The sequence below is a fragment of the Aulostomus chinensis genome, chromosome 16 (assembly GCF_037954235.1).
Source record: "Aulostomus chinensis isolate RoL2024-O1b breed Wild chromosome 16, RoL_Achi_v1.0, whole genome shotgun sequence".
NCBI lineage: Eukaryota > Metazoa > Chordata > Actinopteri > Syngnathiformes > Aulostomidae > Aulostomus > Aulostomus chinensis.
This window is the reverse complement of record NC_141335.1, coordinates 25,298,080-25,325,622: the sequence shown is the minus strand read 5'-3', so window position 1 is coordinate 25,325,622 and position 27,543 is coordinate 25,298,080. Positions and strand designations below refer to the sequence as shown.

Genomic DNA, 27,543 nt, shown 5'->3' with positions numbered 1-27,543 from the left:
TCTAAGCTGATGGATGCCAACAAATGACAGAGGGAGGAGCGGGGTGTGTGTGTGTGTGTGTGTGTGTGTGTGTGAGATGTGTGTGTGTGCTGCAGCAATGCAGGGTTGAAGGAGAAAGACGTCAACTGAATGGAAAATGAGAAAAAGGAGAATTATTCAGCGCGTGGAGGCCAGGTGACGAGTACAGTAGACATCCCAGGCAGTGATGCGACCTGATCTGAGCGAGTGTCCGTGTTGACGTCCTGATGGAACCTCCTACTGCTGCGGTTGTGACTTCATCATCCTGCCCTACCCAGCAGAGATAACAAGCCCTGGCACGGCAAACACTCCCCGCTGAGGCTCCGGGCCTCCTCCCTGCTCTGCCCTCTGAACAAACACTTGTCCCTCGGGATTCCTCTTCTTTGGGGAGAGGGACACTCGAGACTCTTGACTGCTCCCTCTTAGCTCTGTTGTGTCACTCCACTGTGAACAAGGCCCTGCTTGGACGACCCACAGCTACGCTGTTTTGTCCCAGCAGCCTGAGTAATGTACACATTTCCTGTGCTCTCCTCCTCCAACCTTCCCCCAATGCCATTCCGGGCGGCCCCTGCGGTACGGAGTAAACACAAGCCGAGGGAAGCCTCTGCTCATTGTCACTGTACTACATCCCCACCCTGTGCAAACTCTCGCCTACCGCCTCCATTTCATAAAGCCCAATGACTCAAAAATGCAGACAAACGGATGCAAACAAAGCAGGTCAAACATACACTCCTGCATGCACAAGCACACACCGAAAGAAGAGACGAGCTAATGTCCTGCTAGCTGCAGGGGGGGTTTTAAACACTCGAGGAACAAATATCCTGTTCTCATCATGGACATCTCATCCTGTGCATGACGGTCGCTGGCACGCGGAGCATTTCCTGGTGAGAAATACACACACTTGACCTTCGCTTGATCTTTCTAACATAATGCATCTGCTGTACAGGATTCAAGCTGTCTCATTCTCTGAGGAATAGAAAGTGCAAGATTCTGGTCTGACCGAGCCAAGCCGGAGAGGAGATGACGAGGAAACGGAGGCTGAGAAGCTCTGGATCCAACACCTTCAGCTCGGAACGCTGGTCGTACTCTTCCTACTTAACCTACGCACACATGGAACACATGACTGTAACTGATGCTGGGGATTGAGAGCCAGTTCGTAACGGTTCATCAAGAGAGTTGCATTTTCTAAAGCAATGCAGCAACTCTGTCACTGCTGCAAACTTGTAACAAGGACTCATGGCAACCCAATCTTCCATAAGATGCAGAGAAATCAGCCACGGTCTCTTCCAACCTCGCCTCCAGAGTCTCTGCATCATCAAATAATTCATCACCAACGGGCACCCTGGTGGCGCATTGGTGAAGTGCACACCATGTAGGCCAAGGCCACACTCAGAACCAGGGTCCTATTTTGCATTCCTTTCATTTCTTCACTACACACTTTCTAATAAAAAGACAAAAAATAACACTTTAAAAAAAGTCAACTTTGTGTTCAGCAAGACAGGAGTCCAGCCGGCCTGTGGAGGAAGACTACAGTGTTTGCAAGTTCTCTGCGGGCAGGTGGACCTCAGCATAGAACCAGCAGACACGCTCACTCCGCCATTCACCACTACAGCAGTCAGCACGGGGTCAAACTCCACGACAAACCTGTTCCTAACCAGTCCGACAGCAAATATAGTTGAATGTAAAAATGTAATTAAAATCACAGGGGCAAAACAATCAGTGTGGGTTGAAGCTAATTGTGATTTTCCTGAGCAGGTCTGCGGCTCTGACTCTGACTCTCAGCGAAACAAAAAAGGAAACTTCAACAACAACAAGCCCTAAGTTTAACGAGGTGGACAGAAGAAAAGAAAAAGCTGAGACACGAAACATAATTATCAATCTAATTAAAACAGAGGAAAAAATTACTTATGCACTGATGGCTCTCTCTCTCTCTCACACACACACACACACACACACACACACACACACACACACACACACACACACACAGTTAATTTCAATCTGATTAGGTGTCCCTCAAAACAAATTCATCATGTAGAACTACACACACACTCCTAACTCCTCGTTCCAGCCTCACACACAGCTGCGCCGTGGTGAAACGAACGCTTGCAGCAACACTTTCGATATCTTCGCTTTAAACTTGCCGATGTTTCTCACACATCAGGTTTATGGGAGCGTGGCTCCATGCGGCTGCAGGAACACGGTGACTCCAGCAGCACTGGATCAAGGCAACAGCAGCCCAGTAGAGGGGTCGCTGGTTCTGAGCCCAGGGAATACATTTGAATAGATTTCCACCAGACTTATCAAAGCGCTGCCCTCCACTGACCTCATCAAAGAGCTCCCTCCCAAACAAGCCTAGCATGCTAATAGAACAACAGGTGATGGAAACATCCTCATGTGATTTAAGATTATTAAGGATCAACTGACAGAAGCTGATGTGTCTAAAATATGCTGCAAATATACAAACTAGCTCCTGGGATTCTGGTGGGATCTGGCAGCTTATCAAGGCAGGATTGATTCTGTTGATCTGATATCAATAGCAACCTAAAATCTGTGTGTGTGTGTGTGTGTGTGTGTGTGTGTGTGTGTGTGTGTGTGTGTGTGTGTGTGTGTTGCTCAATTTTCTGATTGACCTTTTCAAACTGCAATCAGGTAATGGAGGCCTGGGCAAGTGCTGACCGTGCTGCTGAGCTTTAGCTGCTGCTGTCAATATAATATTAGGAAGCTCTGGATTCATGTGCTGTCGGCATTAATGAGCCAAACAGATACACACACACACGCACACACACACACGCACGCACGCACACACACACACACACACACACACACACACACACACACACACACAGCTGTTGAACTAATACACATGGATTAGTTACTGAGCCCATAAGTCATAAAGATCAATAATGTGTAAATTGTGGTATTTCTCAGACCTTCTGCACAACAGAAATAAAGAGAGGAAGCGCTAACCTGTGGAGGCAGGGCGGTGGGGGGATGGCTGAAGAGTGTGGAGTGGGCTGCTGACCGGAGGCCGTGTGCTCTCCTGACAGTCTGGCGGGTGAAAGGAGCAGACAGTACGTCCTGCTGGAGAGACAACACACAAAATATCAAGTTAGGAAGCGTGCAAGCAAAATGTCAGATACCAGAAGAGAGAAAAGCAAAACAAACATCGGCGCTGGTGCCTTCAACCCTCCAGAACGAACCCCCATCAGCACCTCTGCTACTTTGCTATGAGCTCAAAAGAGGATTAAAATAATGAAGCGTGAAAGTGGTAACTGTGTTTATTTTCTCCTCTCGTCACAGGCCAGAGTAGTTTCCTTACGGCTGCAATTCACACACACACACGGTGTGGTGTGTGTGTGTGTGTGTGTGTGTGTGTGTGTGTGTGTGTGTGTGTGTGTGTGTGTGTGTGTTGAGGTATGCGAGTGAGGAGAGCTCGACCTCTGCAACTGTCAATCAGACATGGAGGTGCGGGTCAGCCTGACACCTCAGTCAGAACTAGTAGTTACCTGTCTCTCCGTTATCCAGCTGCACACACACACACACACACACACACACACACACACACACACACACCGTGCAAGTGTGTGTGTGTGTGTGTGTGTGTGTGGGTGTGTGACAGAGGGTCAAGGTGGACTGAAAAGTCTAAAATATTTCAAGGGGAACTGAGATGTTGTGTGCCTCTGCAGGAAGATTATCTGGAGATCAAGTGGGATCCTCTTGCAGTGAGAACACTGAGATCACCTTGACGTTTCACACTGAATACGAGCAGCCCATTAACTTCTCACAGCAGAGGCATGTATGAGGTGGCGCCGGATCACAGCAGCGCAGTACTTCAACTCTCTAGTACACAGACCGTAGTCGAGGGGAGGGAAGAACCACAAGAACATCAAACTGGAAAACCACATCTTCAGACCCATCAACTGGCGGAGCTCCAGTCAGAGGCACAGCAGGAGCTCGCGATGATACGCTGAGATGAAAACGCTGCAGAAGTGCCTTGAACCAAAAGAAATCCTCATTTTTTTGACCAAAAACACACGTGAACTAAAACCACAGACTAAATGATGAATGAAGCCCAGGTGAGCTGGGTCACAGGGTGACAGGTGAGGTGGGTCAAAGACGAGTGTCCCACTATCCTGAAGCCTCTTTTTTCAATATTGATACTATTAAGATATCTGTGACGGCTCGACGAGCCATGTGTCAAATGTCAAGTTGAGCTTCATCATATTGGTCCTGTGTGGTGATGACAAGTCCATCTTCTGACTCTGCTTTTTATCACTGGTTTATCGCAATTCTCTTATAAAAACAACAGTCTAATATCTCAGAGTTTGATTTCCTGTTCTGTGGATGCTGGGAGGAACCTGGAGCACTCAGGGGAAACCCATTCAGACAGGCGGAGAGCACGCGGGCGCTGCGCAGGAGGGTTCCTGGTGGCGGGTCAGAGTGTGGCCTGCATGCACACACATGAATTCATACTCTGCTGCCTTGGAGGGACGGCTGGAGCAGACAAACCTCAGGAGCGCTCTAATGACATGTATGCTCCACTATCACAGCTCCAAACTATGAATGCCCCCCCCCCCATCTCTTTCTCACACTCCCTCCATGCTGCTACAAACACAATTACTTTTCCTCTAGCAACTTCAACCTTGGTCAATTCCATCTGACAAGCACGAGCGGGGCTCCGATTACCTCACCGGAGTATTTCCAGAGGAAAGTAGCAGTTTGAGTTGTGGTTGTGAGGAGCTTCAGGGCTGCAGAGCTACACGGGACTTTGACAACAGTCTTTCCTGCACGTCATGACTGAAAACAAGCGAGATTAATTCTTGAATGCACGTTGTTTCTATTGTTAATGGCATGATGCTCACCACAAAATGAAGCTGCCCTTAAGCCTCTTGAGGAGGACGATGTCAGTGACTGACCACACTGTCAGTCCCACAGAGGATTGTGCATGAGAGCAAAACATTAAGATAAGCAGTGGACCTTGGTAGTGAGATCGAAGGCTGCTGGCGGATTATAGCTGCCTCTTCCTTATCTATGACAAGTCAGGCGGACAGCATCCACCCATAGGAGGAGTGTGCCTGCAGGACTCCACAGACCAGCGAGACAGTCTCCTCCGGTCTGTTCACATGGAACACTTGAAGTCAAGTCAAGTCAGTTTTATTTGCTTGGCGCCAAATCCCAACCAAAGTTCTGTCCTGACTCTGTCCAAGAAGAGCAGGTCCAGCACCTCATTCCTTCAATGAACCTCCACCCAACAATTCTCCATCAGCAAGCACATCCTGCAACAGCAGCCACCAGAACCTTCCTTTACCAGCAGGAAGGTGGAGCAGATCCAGGATCAGTGGGGACAGCCTTCTGCTTTGACCGGTTGGCGGGAGAGTGAGCAGGAGGGTGGGGCAGAGACAAAGACAGATAATGGAGGAAGAATTTCAAATTCTGTTCTGAATCTGACAGGGAGCCATGCAGAGAAGCAGTCCAAGAGAGACCTGGTCTCTGCTACCAGTTCTAGTCAACACGCGGGCAGCAGCGTTCTGGACCAGCTGGAGAGTCTTTAGGGACTTATTAGTCCAGCCTGGTAGGAGGGAGGTGCAGTAATCCAGCCTGGAAGTGACAAAAGCAGGGACTAGTTTTTCTGCATCTTCTTGAGCCAGGATGTGTCTGATCTTAGCGATGTTATGTAGATGGAAGAAGGCGTCCTGGAGGTTTGTTGAATGTGGGAGTGAAAGGGTCCTGGTCAAAGAGAACTCCTAGGTTCCTACGGTGGTGCTGGGGGCCAGGGTGGTGCCATCCAGGGTACCTGTCTCATCAGATCAGGTGGTCCTCAGGTGTTTGGGCCCAGCACAAGAACTTCAGTTTATCAGAGTTTAATAAAGGAAAGGGCTCAGACCCTTGAGGAACACCATAACTGACGGTACTGGTCTCAGAGGAACCTCATTAACTAGTACCAACTGAGATGGACCTAGTAAATATGACCTGAACCAGTTTAGTGTGGTTCCTTTAATACCAGTGACAGGTTCCAGTCTCTGTAGAAGGATATGGTGGTCAATGGTATCAAAGCTGCACTGAGATCTAATCAGACCAGCACAGAGACCAGTCCCTCATCTGGTACCAGTAGGAGGTCACTGGTACCTTTGACTAGTTCTGTTTCTGTGCTAGGATGAACCTGGAACCTGACTGAATCCTCCAATCAGCTGTTGCTGTGGAGAAGTCACAGAGCTGTTTAGCAACTGCTTTCTCCAGAACCTTGGAGAGAAAAGGAAGATGTGTTGTTGGTCTGTAGTTGGTAGAACTTCTGGATCCAGGCTTGTTTTTGAGGAGGGTTTAATTCCTGCTACTTTAAAGGACTGAGGGACGGAACCAGATACCAGCGCCACATTGATCACATCTAAGAGGGAGGGGCTAACGAGGGGAGAGAGTCTTTGAGCAGCTTAGTTGGGATGGGGTCTAGGAGACAGGTGGAGGTTTAGAGGAGGACATTATTGAACTGAGATGTGTGTGTCTGGTCCTCCAGCTGCCTCTAAGGTTCCTGGGGTTACAGGTGCCGTGTTGTCAGCTGATGGCAGCAGGAGAAGAAGTTTCTCTTTAATAAGGAGAATTTTGTCATTAAAAAGGTTCGTGAAGTCTTTGCTACTCAGGGAAACAGGACTACTGGGTTCAGTAGAGCTGTGGCTCTCTGTCAGTCGGGCTACAACACCAGTCATGACTGAAGGTTCCGTCGCTGCTGTAAAGCAATCAAACACTTTCATTCTGGAAGTGAATTGCAGCAATGTGAGGGTCAATGACTTCCCCTCTGAAAAAGATGACCACAGAGGTTACTCAGCGTGAAATAACTCGGAGCTTAGAGTGTAAAATGTAATCGTTAATGTGTCACATCAAAGATTAAGGCCTATTTGTTTAGCTGAATTACCAATATACAAATTTAATTGGATAAGGACTTTCACATCATTTCAGGAGTGTTTAATTAGGGCCAGAAAATCAGAGTTTCCTCCTAAAAAACTTAAGACTTCTACGGAAACAGAGACCTGCCTCCAGCACCGTTACTGTACATGAGGTGTGTCTGCAGCGTCAGCCGTGACCTATCAGCTCCGGCAGGCCAGCGGGCCTCACCAGGGCCTCACAGGGGCCGTCCCGTCTATTTTCGTTGATTAGATTGTCACAGAGGACAACAGCTGCTCTCTCTAGATAGCAACTACAACCAACCACGCGGGACCTTACAGAGACGGATACACATTCAAACCCTTCAGGTGCACGGGGGCGTCCCTACTGACGGCCCTGTTTCTACCAGAAGAAACCACAATACGCAACAAACAAGGTCGAGGACGGGTTTATATTCTGCTTAATAAAAGTCTATTTCCACTTCAAAGTGTGGGAGAGTCAAGCGTGTTTGTGTGTGTAGAACTCTGGAACTACATACGCAGGTTGGTGGTGTTATTTTGTAGCCTGACCTACAACAGATCAACCTCCACTGTAATATGGCTAACTCAGTCAGCTCGTTGAGAGAGAGAGAGAGAGAGAGAGAGAGAGAGAGACAGACAGACAGACAGACAGACAGGGATGGGGGGGTAGATTGTGCAGGATAACAACAGTAGTTCGTCGTCCTGGTAAATGCATCGGTGAACGGTCAGTCCTGAACCCCCCAGTTGTCGCCTCAGCTTCCTCCAACTGTGCCAACTCTTTATCCATCATGCTTCACGAGCTGTCACTGGTCAGTGAGCTGTCACCTGGACACCTGCTGGGGGGCTCAGCCACAGGCGGGCGCATGGTCACCTCTGCACACTCACAACGACGACCCTGACGTGATCTCCCTGGCTTCACAGACAGAAAACAAGCAGCAGCAGGCCGTATCTTTCCCAGATATCTCAGCGCTCTGATCAGCTAATGGTGCATCTTAGATGTCCCAGATGCTAAATCAAGTGGCGTGATCAAAGAGGCCTGAGGGTGCGAGGCGGCATCAGTCTTTACCCAGGAGCTGTTGAGCCTCCGCTCATAAAATAATCCCTGCATGATAGCAGTTAGTCATATTCCTCTGGACACATCTCTGCAGGGAGGAATTCCAGCAAAGACAAGAGGGGGACAGGCGAATGTCCACGCTTCCCCTCCATGTCTTGACCCTTAAACCATCTTACTACAAGCAATGACCGATAGAATTACTCTCAGGTCGAGTCAGCCTTTACCAACCTGGGTTCCTGAGCAGGAACGTGATGTTCTATGATATAAATAACATGGCGAAGAGGTCAGGCAGCTGTTAGAGCATGGCGTGCATGTGTGTGCTCACCAGCAGCACATCACATCAGCCCAGTGGAAGCTGCTGAGGGATAAACGCAGACTAATTAATAAGAATATTTTTCCTTTCCAGCACACCAGATGGTGAATGGAAAGCAGCCTATAGAGAGAAGAGTCCATATGCATCACAGGGGCCATTTTATCTACATCGCATGTCCTCATTTGTGCTACTTAATATTGCATGCTAGCGACATGCGGACACCGACAGCTGTCTGCAGGTCCTTCTGTCTGCATGTCCTGCAAACTTTCCAGTGACTTTGCACCAAAGTGATCAGCTGATCAGGCCAACTCTCCAAATTTCTTAGAACTTCTCCCTGCCTCAGTCGTTCACCCTCTCTGCCTCTCCCTAACTACTGGGAGAACCATAGTCTGTCAGAGAGATGAAGCTGGGGGGTGAGGTGTGTGTGTGTGTGTGTGTGTGTGGGGGGGGGGGGGGGGGGCTAAAGGCAATCACTGGCCACAGAGGAGAGATGAAGAGAGTGAGACAGGCGAAAGGAAGAGTTAAATGAGGTTTCCAACACATTAAGTGCACCAAGCTACCCCATAGCTGCTGCAGAGTGGACGTGTGTGTGTGTGTGTGTGTGTGTGTGTGTGTGTGTGTGTGTGTGTGTGCGTGCGCATGCGGGGGGAGTGTTATCCAGGTAGACGGGGCTCATACGGGTCACGAGAACATTTCCTTCCAAATGTATCTCAGCGTCGAACCACGTTTACATCCACTGATGGCGAATTATAGCTGGATCAGTGAGGGAGGCAGCAGGTGGCGCTACCTCTCAAGTCACATGCCGTTATTAACGAGGTCTTTGCCTCCGTACAGCTGGTGCGTGTCCAGCGCTCCTCAACATTTGCCATGAACTGTCACTGTGTGGGTGGGTGGGCAGTACAGTTAGATGTTTATTTGTAATACAGCCATTTTCCTTCTGGCCGGGTCATGTGATGCTTGATCCAGTTTCAGATCAGTTTCAGCATCTAATCAACTGTTCCTGAATCAATTTTCATTATAATCCATCTGCACCTTTTTGAGTTGTGTTTCCAACAGACAAACTGACAGCTGTGATCACATGACCACCTTGCCAGCGTGATTCTAGATCAGGTCTGCTAACAAAAGGGCACATGGCCTTCAATGGTGCGTAAAACTCTTCTGATGTGTGTCTTTCATTCAAAATGAAAGGACAAGTGGGTGCACAAACGAGGTCAAGTGAGCGCCATCGCCGCTCGACCCTGGAAAATGCTGGTGTGCCTGCAGCCTCACCAGCAGAGGCCTCCTCCTGCTCTGTAGCTGCTGTTTAACTCCTCCATGTCTGCCCAACTCACATCACCAAGCGAGCAGCAGACTGACACTGGTGGACACATCATCATCATCGTCATTGTCGTCATCATCATCATCGTCGTCATCTACCATGGCTCAAGCTACTTCCTGTTCTCAAACACCTTCACAACATATTCACAGGAGTGGTTTCCACCTTCATCCATCAACCTCTTCTATTGCAAAACTTCAAAATTGTTTCTTCCATGACCTGGAATACGGTCACGGGGAAGTCACGTGTGCAGATATCTGCCTGTGTTTGTGGGCTGAAGGAAACAAGCAGCTGCAGGGTTCCTGCAAACCAATGTAGACCAGGCAGGAGGAGCCGTGGCTGCGCCTTCACCATTTATCACATGGGCACACACACACACACCCATACACACACACTGGATACAATCACAAATTTTACAGATACACACATATACAGTCATCCCCAAATGGGGACATGGAGGCAGGGTGAGCCGACAGCCGAGTCGACAGCGTAGCGTCTCCCGCTAGAGCGGAGATGAATGAGTGGGCTGAAAACGGCCTTCATTCATAATGGAACACGGCAACAAAGCAGCTTCATCCCCAGGTGTCTCGAGGACACGGCGAGCTGAAGACAAGACAAAGAAGGGAAAGCAGGCCCAAGTGAGAGAAGTGCAAGGCAGCACAACGGCTGATATATGCTAGAAAACAGTCCTACATCAACTCTTACAATCATTTCTGATTTACTGTCCCAGGTGCAACGCTAATAAAGCTTAGAGGGGCAGCGGGAGCAACAACATAAAACCACTGAGATTGTTGGAAAGCCAGAGTGGCCTGGAAAATGATGTCAGAACAAACACTGCTGAGTTTATCATATTCCCCTCCATCTGGCTTTGAAAGAGACGACTGAAGAATGAAATGAAAACCAAGACGTAAGATAAGAAAAAGAGGGATTTTAAACCAGGCAGTAGAGGCAAGGTTAGAGGCAGGCAGGGGGGAGAGGGACAGCACTGCACCGTGTGTCATATGAACACACACACACACACACACACACACACACACACACACACACACACACACACACACACACACACACACACACACACACACACACACAAACCAAGCCAGTGAGATGAAGCTGATGATCAGCAGTACAGAGAGTAGAAATGTGGGTGTGAGGGGGAGGAAGCATGAGAGAGGGAGAGGAGAGATGAGAAGGAGTGAGCAGGAGAAAATTCAGTGTGTGTGTGTGTGTGTGTATGTATGTGTGCGTGTGTGTGTGTGTGTGTGTGTAATCTTTACAAAGCACTCATTCTCAGCATCAGTGAAAGCCACAAATAGCAAGAACAACCTACTGGCACAATGTTATATGAATAGCCCAGTTTAATTATAATATTTGGAACACAAAAAAAGGCACATTTTCTATCCTTCAAGTGCAGCAGCCAATACTAACGTTCACTGACACAATTAGGTATTAAATTGAGTAACACCACCAAAAGCTGTATGCATTATGCAAAATATGGCTTACATGGATTCCCACTGTAAGCAGCTCTTACTCCACACAGCCAGCAGGGTCTCACAATAGGACGAGGGGGCTTACAGCAGCCTCCCGCTGCAGTCTGCACATCGCAGGCGAATCTTCCTCAGACTAAACAATCGCCGTCCCAGAATCGCTGCTGACCCCTGACAAGGAGTCTGTAGAGCAGCATCACAACACCACAGCTCAGTCTGGGCGCCAAGACTCGAGGCTGAGCCAAGACTCTACTCAGGGACACCCGCCTGGTCTCGCCGGGCCGGCCACTCATCTCGATGTCAGGACTTCATGCCACGGCTGGTTCCGCTCAGGAGACCTTGCTATCGAAAGGGATGTTTTGGACTTATTGAAGTGAGGTTGTGTGAGGTCCTCGTCTGTGGTAGAGGTCTGAAGTTACTTTTTCACTGGATGTGGGTCAGTGCATCAGACAGCAGCGCTGTGGCTCAGCACGTCACAGCTGAGGATGGGTTTGCAGGAAAATGTATTTATTCACCTAAAAAAAGAGTCTGTCTGTTTTTATGTTCACTATTCATTTGGAAGATTTTTACTACTTGCCTTTCACTGTCAGCCCTACAGACAGTGTTAATCCATCGAGAATCAAAAATAGACAAACATCGAATTTAAGTCTGAAATATCTGGGCCAAACACAAAACCGATGATATGGTGAGTCTGCTAGAGGCTCTGCTGCTGACGGCGAGGGGGGCGGTCACAGGAGGACCAGACCCACCTCAGCTGTCACAGAGGACAGCAGGGACGTGACATCACCCACATGTCCGGCAGTCGTATATTTCTGTCTCCAGGTTTTGAATTTCACCGCCTAGAGGTTTGTAGACGGGAGCTTGTCTATGTAGGAGAGACGACGTTCTTTGCTCGGAGTCTAGTTTTACTGGGGTGAAACAACCAGGCTCTGTGTGAGAGACGGCCTCCGTAATCATTTAAACCAGCAGAAACACTGCAGCTCTACTGCTGAATGAATAGCAGCACTCAGTTGAACAGACTGGTTTGATTGTTGCTCAAAATGTAGAAGGAGTTCCGGAAAATCATCGACGGATTTGTTCGACCAACAAGGAACGAACAAGCAGCCAGCAAACACAGTCAAGCATTTAGCAGCAAATGCATTACATTTATGCCAAGAGAATAAGTAGAAGTGGACAAACACAAGCGAGGGGTTGTTCTACTCCCCAGGTGGAGGCACGAACGACTCCAGGTAAACGCTGGCCATCAGAAACACAGCAGGCAGTTGTTGATCGGTGGCTTCGTTTACACGACCGAGACAATCAATTGACCTTCTCCTGGGCAATATTTCAATGACAGTGTTGACACAGGAGTTTCCCTTGCAGTATTTCCTCGATATTCCTGCAAAGACCCGGCCACATCACATCCCTTCCTTCATTCGACCTGAAACTTTCCGTTGGATATATTTTGAGTGTTTTCCTGGTAAAAACAAACACATCAACTGTGCTAGTGGCAGAGTTTGGAAGAAATTCTGGAAGCTGAAACACGTGCCATAAAGCAGTTTGACTGCTGTAGGTGTCACAAAGACGGTGCAAAACCTCTGGTGGGGCTTCGTGGCGTGATGAAGACGCCAACGTGTTTACAACGTGCTTCAGTAATGACACTAAGATCAAAATACTCCATGTCTTGGTTGTTTGTTGCTTTCTATCAGACTACGACCTTTCTTGGGTTAACATCCTGTTATTGCCTCATGCGAACGCAACTGTGTAAAGAAGGGATCTGTGAACCTTGACGTCCCAAAAACTGCCACAGCCTGAGACATAGAACACGCACTTTAGTGTTCAGGAGGGAAAAACAGACCAAGTGCAGAAATGATAGGACTTCTAACATCCTTTACTTGACAATTTCATCTAACGAGCAGGAAACAGGCAGAGGGAACATAGCACAGCTCTTCATTTGCATCAGGCTGAACCATTTATCCAAATGTTCTTGAAATTGTAATTTGCCTCAATGTTTCAATGACAGCTGCAGATAAAGAGATGGAAGCAAACATGCGTGTTTGGTTCAGACCAGCAGCCAAAATAATAGTTTTTCAAATGTTATTGGTGAAAATAAAATTCAAATCTACCATTCCCTGTAAATGATATCTGTCAAAATAAAATCATTCACATATGAAAGAAAGCAGGGTAGAAAATGAGTTCTAGAAGTCGCACGTGTGGCCAAAAAGACTCTTGAATGGAAGGAAGTGAAGAGCCAAGAGTGGCGGCCCAGGAGCCGAGGTGTGTGGCCGGCTCCCCACTCTGGACACGTCTGGACAAAGAAGTGACGCGTCCTGCTGGAGGACTCATTGAGACGTGAAGAACAGAGACGCGGCTTCAGCAGCAAGAAGACAATGAGATGGATAACCTTCAATTCTCTGCTGGAAAAAGCACTTTTTCTGTGTGCAAAGAGTTACCCTGGCAACAGAAGCCGCAGCACGACTTTTGAAAAGCATCTAGAAGCTGCAAGCTTTCTCTTCTTCCCTCAGAATCTGCCTGTCACATAGTTTGTAGCCTTGATTTGAGGTAAAGAAAATATCTCACGTCCGTGTAAAACACCCAGATTTACACGACAGCTCAATGCATTAGAAACACTGCCTGAGGCGGAATACAGAAAAGGTCTAGAAGTCTGTTGCTGCTTATAATCAAAAAGCAGGTACTCTTCATCTCTCTCTCTCACCTCTTTGTACTCTTCTACCCCCCCCCCCCCCCCATCCCTTTGCTTTCTCCACCAGGTTCATCTCCGGGCTGGGATTTCCCCCGGGTTCCCTTCTAGACCTGGTCGGTAAAGGTGCAGGTTGAAAGCTCAGTCGGAGCCGCATCACTGACTCATTCTGATGCTGAGTTCTGGTTTTCCCAGGCAAATGGCAAGCGTCTGCTCCGATGACAAGCGCCTCATCTCCAGACAGCCGCTGTGAGATGAATACCTGAAGCCTTTTTTTCTGACAACCAGGGAGTAATCTTACCTCGTGGATGAGGGCAGGATACGTGACACAAACGACACTGGTCGCTTTGCATCTCCTTGTCAAGCACATTGAAGCAAACTTTTTAAAGAGGAAATGCACATTTGAAACATTTTTCTCCTTCAGCATAAATCACGAATGCACCTAAACAGAGCACACCACACTTTTACAAACAGGTACTACCCCCAGTGACCAGAGGAGGCACTACTGCAGCAACCAGGAGTCAGGCATTGCTGAAACTGTGGGAGTGGAAGGGCTCACCATGACAGTTTGGGTTTTTTTTGGAAATGTGGGAAAAGTTTGGGATTGTCTGACAGCAGCAGCAACTGATCATGTGAGCGGAATGTTGGCTTTTTGTGCGTTTAGGCTTTTCCAAAAAAGGCAAAAAGTGCCTCAAGCGAGCACGAAAAGAATGTCGTTTTTTTGGAATCTTGTTGTTTCTGACACGATACTTTAAAATGCGTCCATGGAAACACAACACTGTCAGAGAGAGTGAGTCAGCAGAGTTATCGTGCACGCAGGAAGAGGAAACAGCACTGCTTGTAACCTGTGATGACATCATATCACACATCAATGCCCCTGGGGACAGCAGGCAGAACAGCTGAACCTCCAAATATTAATAACCGTTGAATATAGCCGCCACATGCTGAACATGTGACCACTGTTGAATACCTATCATGCGTTCGCATGCCTTCTACATGCTGCCAGCGCATCACGAGTCCTCACTTCAACCTCAAACACTCCACCTCCCTGACACTAGGTTCATCCCTCCCAGACTCAGATCCGTGTCTGCGTCTGTCCACACGAGACAGTTTGTAGTACTGAGTATGTTTTCTATATTGTGTGTGCGGTACTGAGGTGAAGACATCAGGGACACAAAAGTTCGCAGGAGCATGTTTTATATTATTTCCAAAGAGAAAAAAAAATCAAGATGGCATTTAGTCAAACCTCAAAGGACGAGTGACTCAGACGTCTTCAACCAACAAGGAGGGACGAGCTGCTTTTAACTTGACTGGCTCACAGTAACCAACGGCGTCCAACCTACGAGATGTGCAATTTAAATACCCAACCTGGCCCAGAATCCTGTCCTCTACAACTACACTCTGATCACACAGCCAAATCCCTCAGAACACCGTCACCATGGAAATGAATCCTGCAACACAGACTCCTCTCCACCATCTCCTCCGTCCTATTTATAGAGTAGTGGATCTCTGGCTAGCTGGCAGAAGATGAGTAACACTATTGTGAGAGTGGAAATGTCTTCAACTCTCTGTGCTGCTCGACTTTTTCCACACAGCTTCGTTTCAAATCAAAGGCTTACAACAAGAGCTCGAGCAAACAAACAGCTAACAAACGATGGGCCTCGTCAGGGAGAGAGCAAGCTGAGACGCCTGGTGTTTCACAGGAGCGCAGCTAGACTTGCACATACACAGGGTGGTCTGCGGGAGACCAAGAGTGTTTCAGGGGAGTCCAGGAGTTACCAGGATGACCAGAAAACTGATTATTCAACAATCAGACCACTAAATGCACTGGCACCAAAAAGTATGCAAATTCTGTGAACATTATGTGCCATTTCTTCACCAAAGTGATCAACAGTAGCCCAGCACAGTGGGAAACGGCCCAGTCTGGCAACGGTGAGAACCGTGGACCAACAGGATCTTATAAAATGATAATCATTCAATTTAGTTTTAGTCATCTGGGGGAGCCAATCAGACGTCAGGGGCCACTCTGCACACCCCTCTGTGACAGACAGCCCCTGGTGCTTCAAACTGATGCCAGCAGGTCTGCAGGACAAACACAAACACACACACACATACACACGCACGAATTAGTGTGCAGATGGTGTGCAGCAGGGTCAGCGGTGACCTTCTCTGCTGCATAAGGTCACGGGACTCTGCTGTCCGGTGCTTTCTGACCCGTGTATGTGTGGACTGTTGATGCAAAAACCACAGGCGTTTTTTTAAGGGTTAACAGGTTCTTCCTCAGTCCCCATCAAGAAAAGGGTGTGAGCAGAAAGGAGAAGTCCTCCCCAATCATGCGCTTTGGGCTAATTAGCATTAGCCTACGTGAATGTCATACTCATTAATATCCCAGTGTAGCTGCACCATAACGATGAGCTCCAACAAACAGCATGTCGTTAACTCAATGACCGAGAAAACCAATTATGGCTGTCGGCCTTCATCGCAACACACACACGCGCGCGCACACACACACACACACACACTCCCAAAGACTGCTAACGAGACCACGGGTTGCCATTTTTCTACACAAACAGGATCCTATCTGTAGAGCTGCTGTTATTATGGAGCGTCACCTCATCGAATTGGAGCTACGAGACTGTTGTGAGTCGATGTTTAAGGGCTCTCTGAATCCAAATAGCAAGACTTTGAAAATCTTCTGCGTCTGACGGTCAAGTCGGAGAGCTCATCAACTATGGATTACAGCTGCAGGCCTATTTACATAAGCAATCTTCTTACTGCCCTGCATCCCAGAGGTGCCTTTGAGGGGCGATCGTATCTCTCTCTCCCTGACTCTCTCCCTGACTCTCTCCCTGACTCTCTCCCTCCCTCTCTCTCTCTCTCACACACACCATTGGCCACGAGGCTCACCTAACTTTCACATACCTGCACACATGGGTCTGGATCTTCAGGTACATTTAGGAGTTCAACTTCGACCAATTCAGTCACAGACGATTCAACTCTACAGTGCGTCACGGTTTTTGCTGGATCCTTACGGCACAACTGGGCTGAAGGAGAGCGGCAGCATCCTGAGCCAAACCCAAACCAGAGAAACCCCATTTTTTCCAATGTACAATAGATGAACCCCAAACCTGAATAGGTTCTTCCAGGACTCCTACGACACCCCTCCACAAACTCTGCAGGGATCTTTATCAAAAAAGATGGATGCTGCATGAGGTGCTGCTGATTTGCATTAAATCTGGGGAACTGTTCAGCTGGACACAACAACGCCCTTGTCTTTTCTACCTGTGCAGCGCTAACTTGCTGCCCCCTGGGCCTCCCACCGCCATCATGGCGCTGAAGACGTTCCACCACTCAGAAGATCCATTCGTCAGTCCAATACATTACGCCTCAAATGCTGTAATATTACGTAAAAGACATGATGTTGGACACTTAGGTGAAGCATCCAAAACGGACTGCTATGAATGGAAAAGCTGCAGTACAGTCGGTCAACAGAAATACTGCATTAATGTTGTACTGTGTTGTGATGATATGAGTACATCCCTGAAACCAGACGTTTCTCAATAGCCTCCTAACAGGATTATCTGGTCACAACCTCTAGTCCACAAAGCAAATACTGCACGCCATTAAAAACGACTGCTTGATCTGAATGAGGCGCCAAAGTGCTGAGGAAGCATAACGGAGACTTAAGCCCCCCCCAATCCCCCTACTGTACCCTTGACCCTCCCCAACTCTTCTCATGTCAACCTTAAACCAGCAGCTGGGCTGTGTGGAGCAGCGTCCTTGCTCCATGTGTCTGTACCTCATGCACGTGTGCTGGAAGGAGTTAATTAACGCCAACATCCATTCAACAAACTTCCGGCCATCAGAGCGTTTGAGCCGCGTGGGTCTCTCTGGCTAACAGCCAATCAATAACCACAACACAACAGCACCCATTGCTGTCAGAGAGGTGTGCGTGAACACCTCTGGTCACTCAATACGGTTTGAAAGTATCCGGCTCAGGGATTTGACAAACCCTGTGTCAGTATTTATTTCTTAAATTCCTCTGCTCCTGTAGACGTCGCCTCCCATCACCATTCAGACTGAGGACAGACTGTCATGGCCGCCAGTATTAGGTCAGCAAGGTTTGGGTGCACTAACCACAAATGAGAGAAATGACATTGACGAAAACAGGTCAGTTCTGTTATAGTATTTGCATTTATATCCACATTACTGGTGATTACTGATCAAAAATGATCAAACTGTGTTAATATTTCCTAAAAGATCCAGCGGTCATCTCTTCGTCAATGCCGCAATATTGATTTAACAGCTCATATTGGATCCTAACCCCTTGTGATGCAACATATAATGATAAAATCAGAGCCTGACAGGTGTGACATCATGAGGTCGTGAGGCTCCAGTAACTGGAGGTAATCAGACAGGGAAGCTCCTGGAGGAGACGCGTCACAGACAACCTTTGTTGAATCGAGTCTCCGAGCAGCTGCCAGGCAACCACAAGGGAACGCTGCACCTGAACCACCGCCTCCGCACCTCACCGACACCACTTTTGATTATCACCCTTCTAAATGCAATGATTGGTAATTGGCTTCATTAAGGAGTGCAGATGTTTCTTATTATTAAAATGTTTTGTATTCAATCCTGAAATACAGAGAACATTCTGATCTTTGGAAAACTCTCAGGATCCCTCTCTGGCTGAACACGTGGTGTAACTGGATCAAGTGGTTTCAGTTCAAGTGTTAATATTCAGGCCAGACATTGTTAGTTTTTGTTGGACAAAGTATAATAAACTAAACAGAGCTACTGTTAATACTGCTGAGTGGCGCAATAAGATATTCCAAGAGCACCTTTAATTCCTAATTACAGAAACTGCTGACGTGACATTCCTCTGTCTGTGTCGCTTCCTCGTGGACTTTGAAGACGCTTTGATCGTCGGTTGATGGCGACTAATTTCTACTAATGTACTATTTAATCAGACACACGTCAAATCTTCACGCTGCCTCTTTGCTCTTGGCAGAAAGTGAGCAGTAGTACTACTGGATGTGTCACGAGTTGAAAGGAGCTCCATTGTGACGCGTTGAAGGAATGTGTGCCAAGCAGCCACCTAGGGTAGACGCCAGCCAACGCGAAGAAGAAGCGACAAACAAACAAACAAACAGCAGCCTGCTTGGCACCACGCCTCACCAAGTCACCGCGGACCAATAATTCCTCTCAAGTCCCCCCCCCCCCACACACACACACACACACTCCCACTAGCCACAATGTCCTCCACACAAGGATGATGTCACAGCATGCATGCATCCTGTTTAACCACGACCAGCGGAGCCCTCATTTCCTCAGTAACTTAACACCAGCATGTTTCAGCCCGCTGATAAACGGATGCTGCCGGCGTCGCAGTCTGATGTGTCCTCTGCACCTCCGGGAGGAGACGCTGGTCGGCCCAGTCTCTCTTCACCAGGACAATAAAGGTGTACACTTAAAAATGTCAGCCCTCCTGCCATTAACCTCGTGCATCGATCCAGCTGGAAAACGAGCTCGCAAGCTAATTTGTGTGCTTGTGTGTGCGTGGCGAGGCAATTAAAGTGTAATTTTTCCTCTTTAAAGCCTTTCATTGGTTGTATTTTATTCATGTTCAACAATAATACAATGGAGCACAGATGTGTCCCAGTAATGACTGAGAATTTCCCAGTTCATCAAATTCAACTGTCACACTGTTCTGTGTCGCTGCAGGCGCAACTGCACTAAAACGTTATTTGCACGTTTACGTTAGCAGTATTTGTGCACTCATCCTGGTGAGATTACGACTCTGTAGGTATTGGTATTTGCACTTTCACTGAAATTTGGATTTGTCAATCAAATTCTTGTTCACATTTTTTTTTAATCCAACTTCATTGCGGCTGTGATTTTCTATCCGTGTTTGTGTTTTACAGCTCTCAGGACTGTACGACGACGCTGGGACTTCAAATCATGCTCCAGGATTTAGGGCGACATTTTAGACCTCCATTTTAAATTGTCAAACTGGTTCAGTCCTGTTTAGTGCTTTCAACTGAGGAAATACTGCAATCACCAGTTATCCTAGCATCATCGGCAGCTTCATCGGATCCCACCTGGAGTTCTGTTGACCTTTTTGCCTCCATGTGTCTCTACGGGTCTTCAGCTCATCCTGAATGCAGCAGGGAGACTAAAGATCTCGTCTCCCTGCTTTTAGCGTCACTCTTGGTTTCCAGCCAAGTTCAGAAATCATTTTAAGAATCTTTTCATTACAGCTTTGCCTCTGCTTACATTTCTAACCCCCTCTGATCCCTGCACCCAGACTCCGGTACAATCTCTCACCTGCTAGTTGAGCATGATACCTGGGGTTAGCAAGCTAGCGTCAGGAGGTGACGACGAGGCGTCGACATGACCTCTGCAAATTGTAACGTCCGCAATGGGGCCTTCTTGAAGTAGTGAGTGTGTGTGTGTGTGTGTGTGTGTGTGTGAGAGGCATTTAAGAGACTTAAGTAATAGCTGAGTGAGGGCTGTACCACAGTGCTGCAGTTTTTCAAACACTCTTCCATGTTTATTGTGAAGAAAGGATCGAGGCTACTTGAAACTCAAAGTGATTTATTTTGGAAAGATTTTACACCTTAAAAATTCTGTCTCCTGCTCTTGAAATGTTTGATAATTTTCAATGTAAAGGTACAGTCGTAATTTAACCTCTCCAAATACAACCTGAGTCATTTCAGACGTTCCTTGGGTTGATTCTTGCCGCTCGGCCCATCAGAACCCTGACGCTCAGAACCTCTGACTGTTTCCGGCTGGAACACAGAGACTCAGAGAGGAGACGGAAAACCACAGCAACACTGTTTCTGGTTCTTGTAGCATCGTCACATGAGTGTTCAGTAGACACACATAAACGGTACAGACACAACTATACATTTGACAGTTTTTGTGTCTGCTAATTGTGCCGTTAGGAGGACATTAACCATCTGCTTCACACTCGTCACAGAGAGGGACGTGGTTGTATTTCAGCTCTGCTGGCAGTGAGACGTGAACGCTGGAACGAAGCTCGGCTCCCAGCCTCTCTCCAGTGAGAGAGGTGAGCTTGAGGCTGAGGGAATCCACCCAATATTCCTCTAAACAACATTCCAGCCATTAGTCGGTCATTAAAACAGGATTCATTCATGCATCAGCTACCAATTAGAACTGCCTCACTGTTGACAGTCAGCTAGTTAGCGTCTTCTCCTGCTGCCACTCTCTCTATTCTTCTCTTGCTGCTCTGAAATGATTGTTTTCCATTTCCCACACACAATTGTAATTTATGGATCTGCTGGATTTGATACAGCATATTGTTTTCACTAGAGAAAATACAGCACAATGTAGATAAACGAGAGACTTGAGGAACACTGAGCGGGAAGAGAAAGCCGCTCTATTATCATGGAGCCGATAGGAGCACGAATCTGAGAGCTGCTTTTTACTTCCATTAGAAGACAGAGACTCTGAATGTGACTCGCGTGTCTGCCTGGACAGATTTGAGTCGACAAGGTGAGACTCGCTTGCTTTGGCAATGCAGGTGAAACAGGAAATCATGGCAGTTTGCACACAGATGCCACTGGAGCAACAATAGCACTGGAATTATGAATGACGGTTATTCATCAAACACTCGATTCTCACTGTCCACGGTGTCTGTACACTCACGCAGCCAGCAAACGGCCTGCATTAATTCAAAATTAATTCAAAGAATCGATATGTCCTGAAGGAGAGGTCAACCCCGCCTCCTCTCTGTCTAATTAGCTGCATATGGTGATAAATGCAGGGCAGAGTTCCATCAATCTGAAGCAAATAAGCCTGGACCATGAGCCAGCAGGACTCGGGAGCATCATGTCCCTCCATGTGAGAAGGACATGAAGGTGATAAAAGTCTTTCAGATGAGCCGACGCCTCAAACTTTGATCCCAGAGGGTTTAAGGGGTCAACCAGCCTGTGCTATTTCATCCTCCACATCAGCAGGGGCAGCACTCTACCAGAGAGGGGTGTGCCTACCGCTGTGTCAGAAACAGTGACATGTCAACTTCCCTAGCATGAGTTGAGGCTAAAACTCTCAGTTCACTACATTCCAGCACTCACCTGTGGAAGCTGTGGTTGAGCGACGGCTGAGCGGCCGGTCTGGACCGCTGCCCCATCAACATGACGCTCCGTCATGGACTGCACCATGGCGTGGAGGTTATTCGTGCATTAGTGTCACCCTACGTTGCTTTTCTGGTCCAAACCACATATCCAGGTGTGCTGCTAGCATTAGCTGAATAATACGGTTCATTCCTCAGCGCCGCCACTTACTCAGCGTGATCTATTTCCCTCTGTGCAGCCATGGCTGTGACGCTCTAGCTCACCGCTGACTGAGTCAGGCTTGGACTCATTGCAGGGATGATGTCACATGACCTCACTCTCTCTCCTTCTCTCACTCCATTGACCAACATTCATCACTAATTGATTAACTTTACCCGGTACTCATTCGTATCATCTGAAGATGGCAGGTACTCGTTATGGAGCAGGGAGTTTACACTGGTGCTGCACGCAAGTGGAGTAAATCTGAATAAATACCCAGAGGGCAGGTCACAGGTGTGTCACACGAGCGCCGCCACTTACTCAGCGTACTCTCATCACGCAGCAAAGGTCTGCACATGTGACTAATCGTGCCTTTACTGTGCTTCTGTTGCTCCCTTGCTCCAGAGTGACAAAATTTTATGTAAAGCAGAAGTGAAATGTAATTTCAAAAGTCAATAAAACCGTCATAAAAACAGGCGTTTCAAGTCACTGGGAGAAACCCAGGTGAGCTACAGCACTTCCACGGCGTAAAGTGTGGCGAAAAGGAGCAACCCTGCAGGTAAGTACGCAAGTTGTTACCAAGCAGGAGGACACAGACTGGTCCAAACCAGGTGACTCAGAGCAGAACCCCTCCATCCAGACATGTCTTCACCTGTCTCGTGTCCACTGACTGATGTGGGTACGGCTGGCGTTCATTCTGGCTCCATGTGCCCCTCTCATTCACGCTGTGTGTTTGGACCCGGCAGATTTGCACAGCTGTCACAATAACGAGCTCCATCTCACACCTAATAGCACGGAGGTCTGTGCTGCTGCTGACCTTCAGGTTCCAGCCTCACCTGTCGTCCTGGCAGAGGACGCCACCAGCCCGCTGTCCCAGAGATGCCAGGGGGTAACCAAGCATTGCCTCCATCCATCATCACATTACACACACTGGCCTAGTTTAATGTCCTTTTCAGACTCGGCTGGAGACACACTGGGCCACACAGAAACACGGAAAGCAGCTAATTAGTCTGCGCCAACAGCTGAAGTTCACCAGCCATTTACCACTTCAAGGGTGAAATCCCTCCCAGAGCACTAATGAGGACCTGGTCCTGCACAATCGTCTCCTCCATTACACGGCTACAGCATCTTGATAATTAATGAACAGCAGGAGTCAGTGCATCCAAATAATATCTGCTGCACCATACACTACCAACAGCCACCTCTACCACAGAACCTGCTCACGGATCTTTACACCACAAGTGCCAGGCTACTGGCGGCGTAGCAGGAGGGACTCCCAGAGCGCAGCGGGGTTGGACATGCATGAGCCTTCCAACGTGCTCTCAAATTCGCTGCGAAAAAAAACAAAAATAGTAAAAAATAGTCGGGCTCGTCTTATTGAGACGCCATCACATCCCAAGTCCAGTGGGAAGAACCAAGCAAGCGTCTTCTCCGCTGAGGACCTCCACTCGTTCATCCTCCTGTTCTTCAGTCTATTTCTGCAGTGACTGTTAACTGTTCAGACAGTGACTGCAGTGACGCTTGTCGCTTACCAGACAATTTTCCACGGCTCGGTTTTGCCAACGACATCATCAACTACGAGAACCAACCAGGAGCTTCATTACTGCCGGGTGGTCGAGGTTCTGACTGGTCAGTCACTTCCTAATTTCTTTCAGTGGTTCTGGATGAGCTGGGTCTTTCAGCTCAGCAGCCGGCGCTGATGACACTGATACATCAGCCAATATAATTCATTTTCAATCTGTTTTTACATTTTTTTTGCCGTGATCCCTCAAATGTGGTGATCAGTGTGTGGTTCGTCGTCATGTCACTCCCATATTGTCATGACTGAGACCTGCACTGGGCTGTTTCCAGCACCAACACAACAAGTTAAAACTTCAGCCTACAAAAGACACAATTTTCTGTCTTTTGCAACGATCGTCATTATCAAACGCTTGTGACAGAGATCTGTTAGGGAAGAAGGATATTTTACAGACTTAAAATTAACTTTATGGTCCAAAATGACTAAATTTCTCCCCCCAAAAAGCCCCCAAAAAACGAACTAGGGGGAATTTATGAAGGGTTAATTATCCCAAGTGTCTTTTTCCTGAATTCTGTCCTACAAGAAAAGTCAAAACGATACTTGACGAAGAGGCAGAACTGCAGTCATGAACACACACATTAGGAGTGTCATTGAAGGCTATCTGATGGTGATCATCACCATAAAATATCCAACAAATGAGGAATAATGAGCCATGTTGAGCAGCGGAGAGACTATGAGGATGCTATCTCTTCATCTCCTGCAGCCTCTGATATGTTCACCGCCTCTTTGGGCCGAGAGCTACGCTGCCAACACGGAGGAAAGCCCGTCCCAGCCGGGCTTCCACATCTCACACACCCGTCAACCTAATTGCTGTGGAAACGGTGAGAGAGATGACAGAAACCAGAAGGAAAAAAAGAAGTCAGAGACGCGGGCTCTGCTGAACAAACGCGCCACTCTTAATTGGGGCGCAGACGGCTCGCCAGGTCAGACACACGGCTCCCAGAAACCAGAAGCGAGAGGACCACGGGGGCCGGTGCAGCTGAGCTGAGAGCGACTCCACCAGAGGCACTGCCACTGAATCCATCAGAGCTTCATCACGGCACCAGGATGACAACACACTTGTTACGTTGTTTGATGGTGCGACACTCCGTGACATTTTCACTACACTGCCAGCAAAGGCACAGAAAGGTGAATCGCACAGGTGAAAATGACAGACTTGACAGGTGTGTTCTCGCTTTAGCTCGAGAAAATGAGTGAGTGGAACCCGAGCGCAGGAGTTACTCAGTGTCACTAAGTATCTGCTTACACGCGTCCTACGAGTAGATCATTTGTAACCATTGGAAGGATAATGAGGTGGACTCGCTGTGAGTGAGCATGTTGTTGCTTTGCATGTGTTTTTACTCCACTTCTGTATTCTTGTCTTGTTTTGTCTCAGAATGTTTCAGAATTTCTGCTCGGGAAAATCTAATAAAAGGAGAAGTTTGGGGTGCAGAGAAAAACTAAGCAGTGCAGCGCGGTGAGGTGCCTGCTCTGCTGTCTGGAAAAAAAACTCTTCTGGGCTTTCAAGCACCTGTTTTGTTTTGTTTGGGGTTTTTTTTGCATAATGCATATTGCAATTATTTATTCACACATAAAATATTACAAATACCGTTTTTAATTTAATTGGATGTGCGAGTGAGGTGATAAGCCCATCTAGGGCTGATGGTAGAGATGAGGTGGAGAAAAATATAGAGAGGACATAACATTGAGCATGAAGAACCAAAGGAGGACCACCACCTGCAGTGGTATTACTCACTTTGACAACAGCTGTTCTTATTATTTAACGCTCAATGAGTAATTGTTGTATGTTTACTATCAAATCCACCTTTGACTCACAAATGCAAGCAAACAGCAAATCAAAATGGATGCGCACAGAAATCCTCGTGCTGCAGCAGCAGTGCAGAGACAGGCAGGGGTCACTGCTGCCATGTCCAGAGAGGAAAGCCCACTCCTGCACCTGAGAGGTGCAAGCAGAGAAGAAGCGGCGCCAGCCGACACGTCTGCGACACAAGTCCGGTCGTCTCTCCTTGATTTCCTGCTTGCGGCACTGAAGCAGACTGTAGTGAAGTGGACTACTCGCTCGTTTCTGAGAGATTACCGGGTTACATATCGACCAAATATACAGAGAAATGATCCCACACACCTCACGTAGCCTGACGAGGTCCGATCAGTGCTCGCAGCCACTAAAGAAAACCACTTTACTGCCATTGAGGCTATGAGATAGTGGATTAATGAAAAGATGGAACAGAGCAGACCAAAGATCATTAAATATCCATCTCCTGCAGACACATGATATGATCTAATCTGAAAGCAGACATGCAGGTTGTGCTAAACATCTGTCACCATAACCAAGTATTGAGCCCAGCAGCACACAAACGTGTGATAAATGGATTATAATACGCTTGTAGGCAGAAAGCAGCGTTACCTATGACCCCCCCCCCCCCCCCGTTGCTATCCACATTTGAGGCAAAACAAAAAACGAGACATTAGTTGTCTAACTGTTGAACGCCTCTGTACGTGCCGACATCTGCTCATTACTGATCAATAAGGGGACTTGTAGTAAAGTGGTACCTGAACAGCTGCGGCGGCGTTAGCGGCACGATGATGCCATTCATGATTTTACATACAGGAGACCTGTCAATCACCAACTTCTTAAGTGAGGAAAGAAATGATAAATTTGCCTCGACCACAGAACTGACAGACGATGTGACATCCAATTCATCATTTCATGTCAGAATGTTTTCAACACAGGGCTCCTATTTACCGGCTGATGTAAATGAGCTCACGCGCGTGCAGTCAGAAAGAAGTGTGGCCATAAAAGACGGGATTACATTAATGAGAGCTGCCTCTGACGACAGGTTTATCAATCATTCAAGCGTATCACCTTCAAGCAGACAACAGCCACACGCTGACAGTCACTCTCTTATCACACTAATCCGGATAACTTCAGCGCTGAGCTGGAGGAGGCGGCAGGGATAAATTAGTTTACTCCTACACTGATTGGATTAGAAGCCGGGGTGGGCCTCGACCCTGCTGCCCCCACCACTCCGGCCACCTCCTCCTCATCTTTAATGAACACGACGCATTAAATGGCAACATAAGCCATTTCCTGGACAATCCCCATGAAACGCTATCTTCTAAATCCAACATCTTCAGCGTGAAGAACTTGTGACTTATGTCTATTTTATGAGGGCAGCGTATCCACCATGATGCCCCCCCACCCCCAGCCACACCACCACAAGACAGCTGACTCAGTGGTGATCTGGTGGGGGGTAAATGTGAGCGCCTGGAGACCAGCTGCCTGCTTGCATCACCACACCTGGACCACGGTTCTGGTGGTGGTCAGAGTGGTTAACCTGCTCGCTACAGGAGCCGGGGGGGGGGGGGCACCGAACACATTTGTCGTATTCTCTCAAAATCCTCCATCAATAAATAAAAAGACCACTCTGCAGGAAGACCCTCTCCTACTCGTCCTCTGACTGGAGCTCACAATACAACTAGCCAATCAGAGAGCTGTGGGCGGGCCCAGTTCCTCTGGGGGAAATTACTGAACTTTCTCTAACATGGTTGAGAGAACGATGCACCATCATATCAGCAGATCTGGTCTTTGTTTTTGTGTCTTAAATAAACTGGCATCAGTCAGTGGGTTGGACAAATATTAGTTATGCTGGCCCAATTTCGCTCAAGTCTAAAAAACCTGTTAAACATATGCTTGATGGGTGTTCCAAGTGTGTGGGAAATGGTCATCAGATGAATATTTTCCAAATTCACAAAGTTTACATGGGTTTTAAAGAACAAAATGTGAATATCATGTACACTTCTGTTAGATGTCGATGATATAAACATCTGCTATTTGCAATAATCAAAACAGACACACACACACACACACACACACACAGGTAAGTGGACGCTGTGCGTCAGGTGA

At 47.7% G+C, this 27,543-nt stretch overlaps 1 protein-coding gene across 1 annotated transcript in view; it reads right to left on the bottom strand.

Moving 5' to 3' along the window:
• The window catches only part of mcu (mitochondrial calcium uniporter), a 52,629-nt gene that overhangs the window by 23,132 nt on the left and 1,954 nt on the right, over positions 1-27,543 (bottom strand). Inside the window, exon 2 of the mRNA XM_086181118.1 lies at positions 2,989-3,102. Coding sequence (XP_086037244.1) covers positions 2,989-3,102 — 114 coding nt within the window. The remainder of the gene's footprint in view (positions 1-2,988; positions 3,103-27,543) is intronic.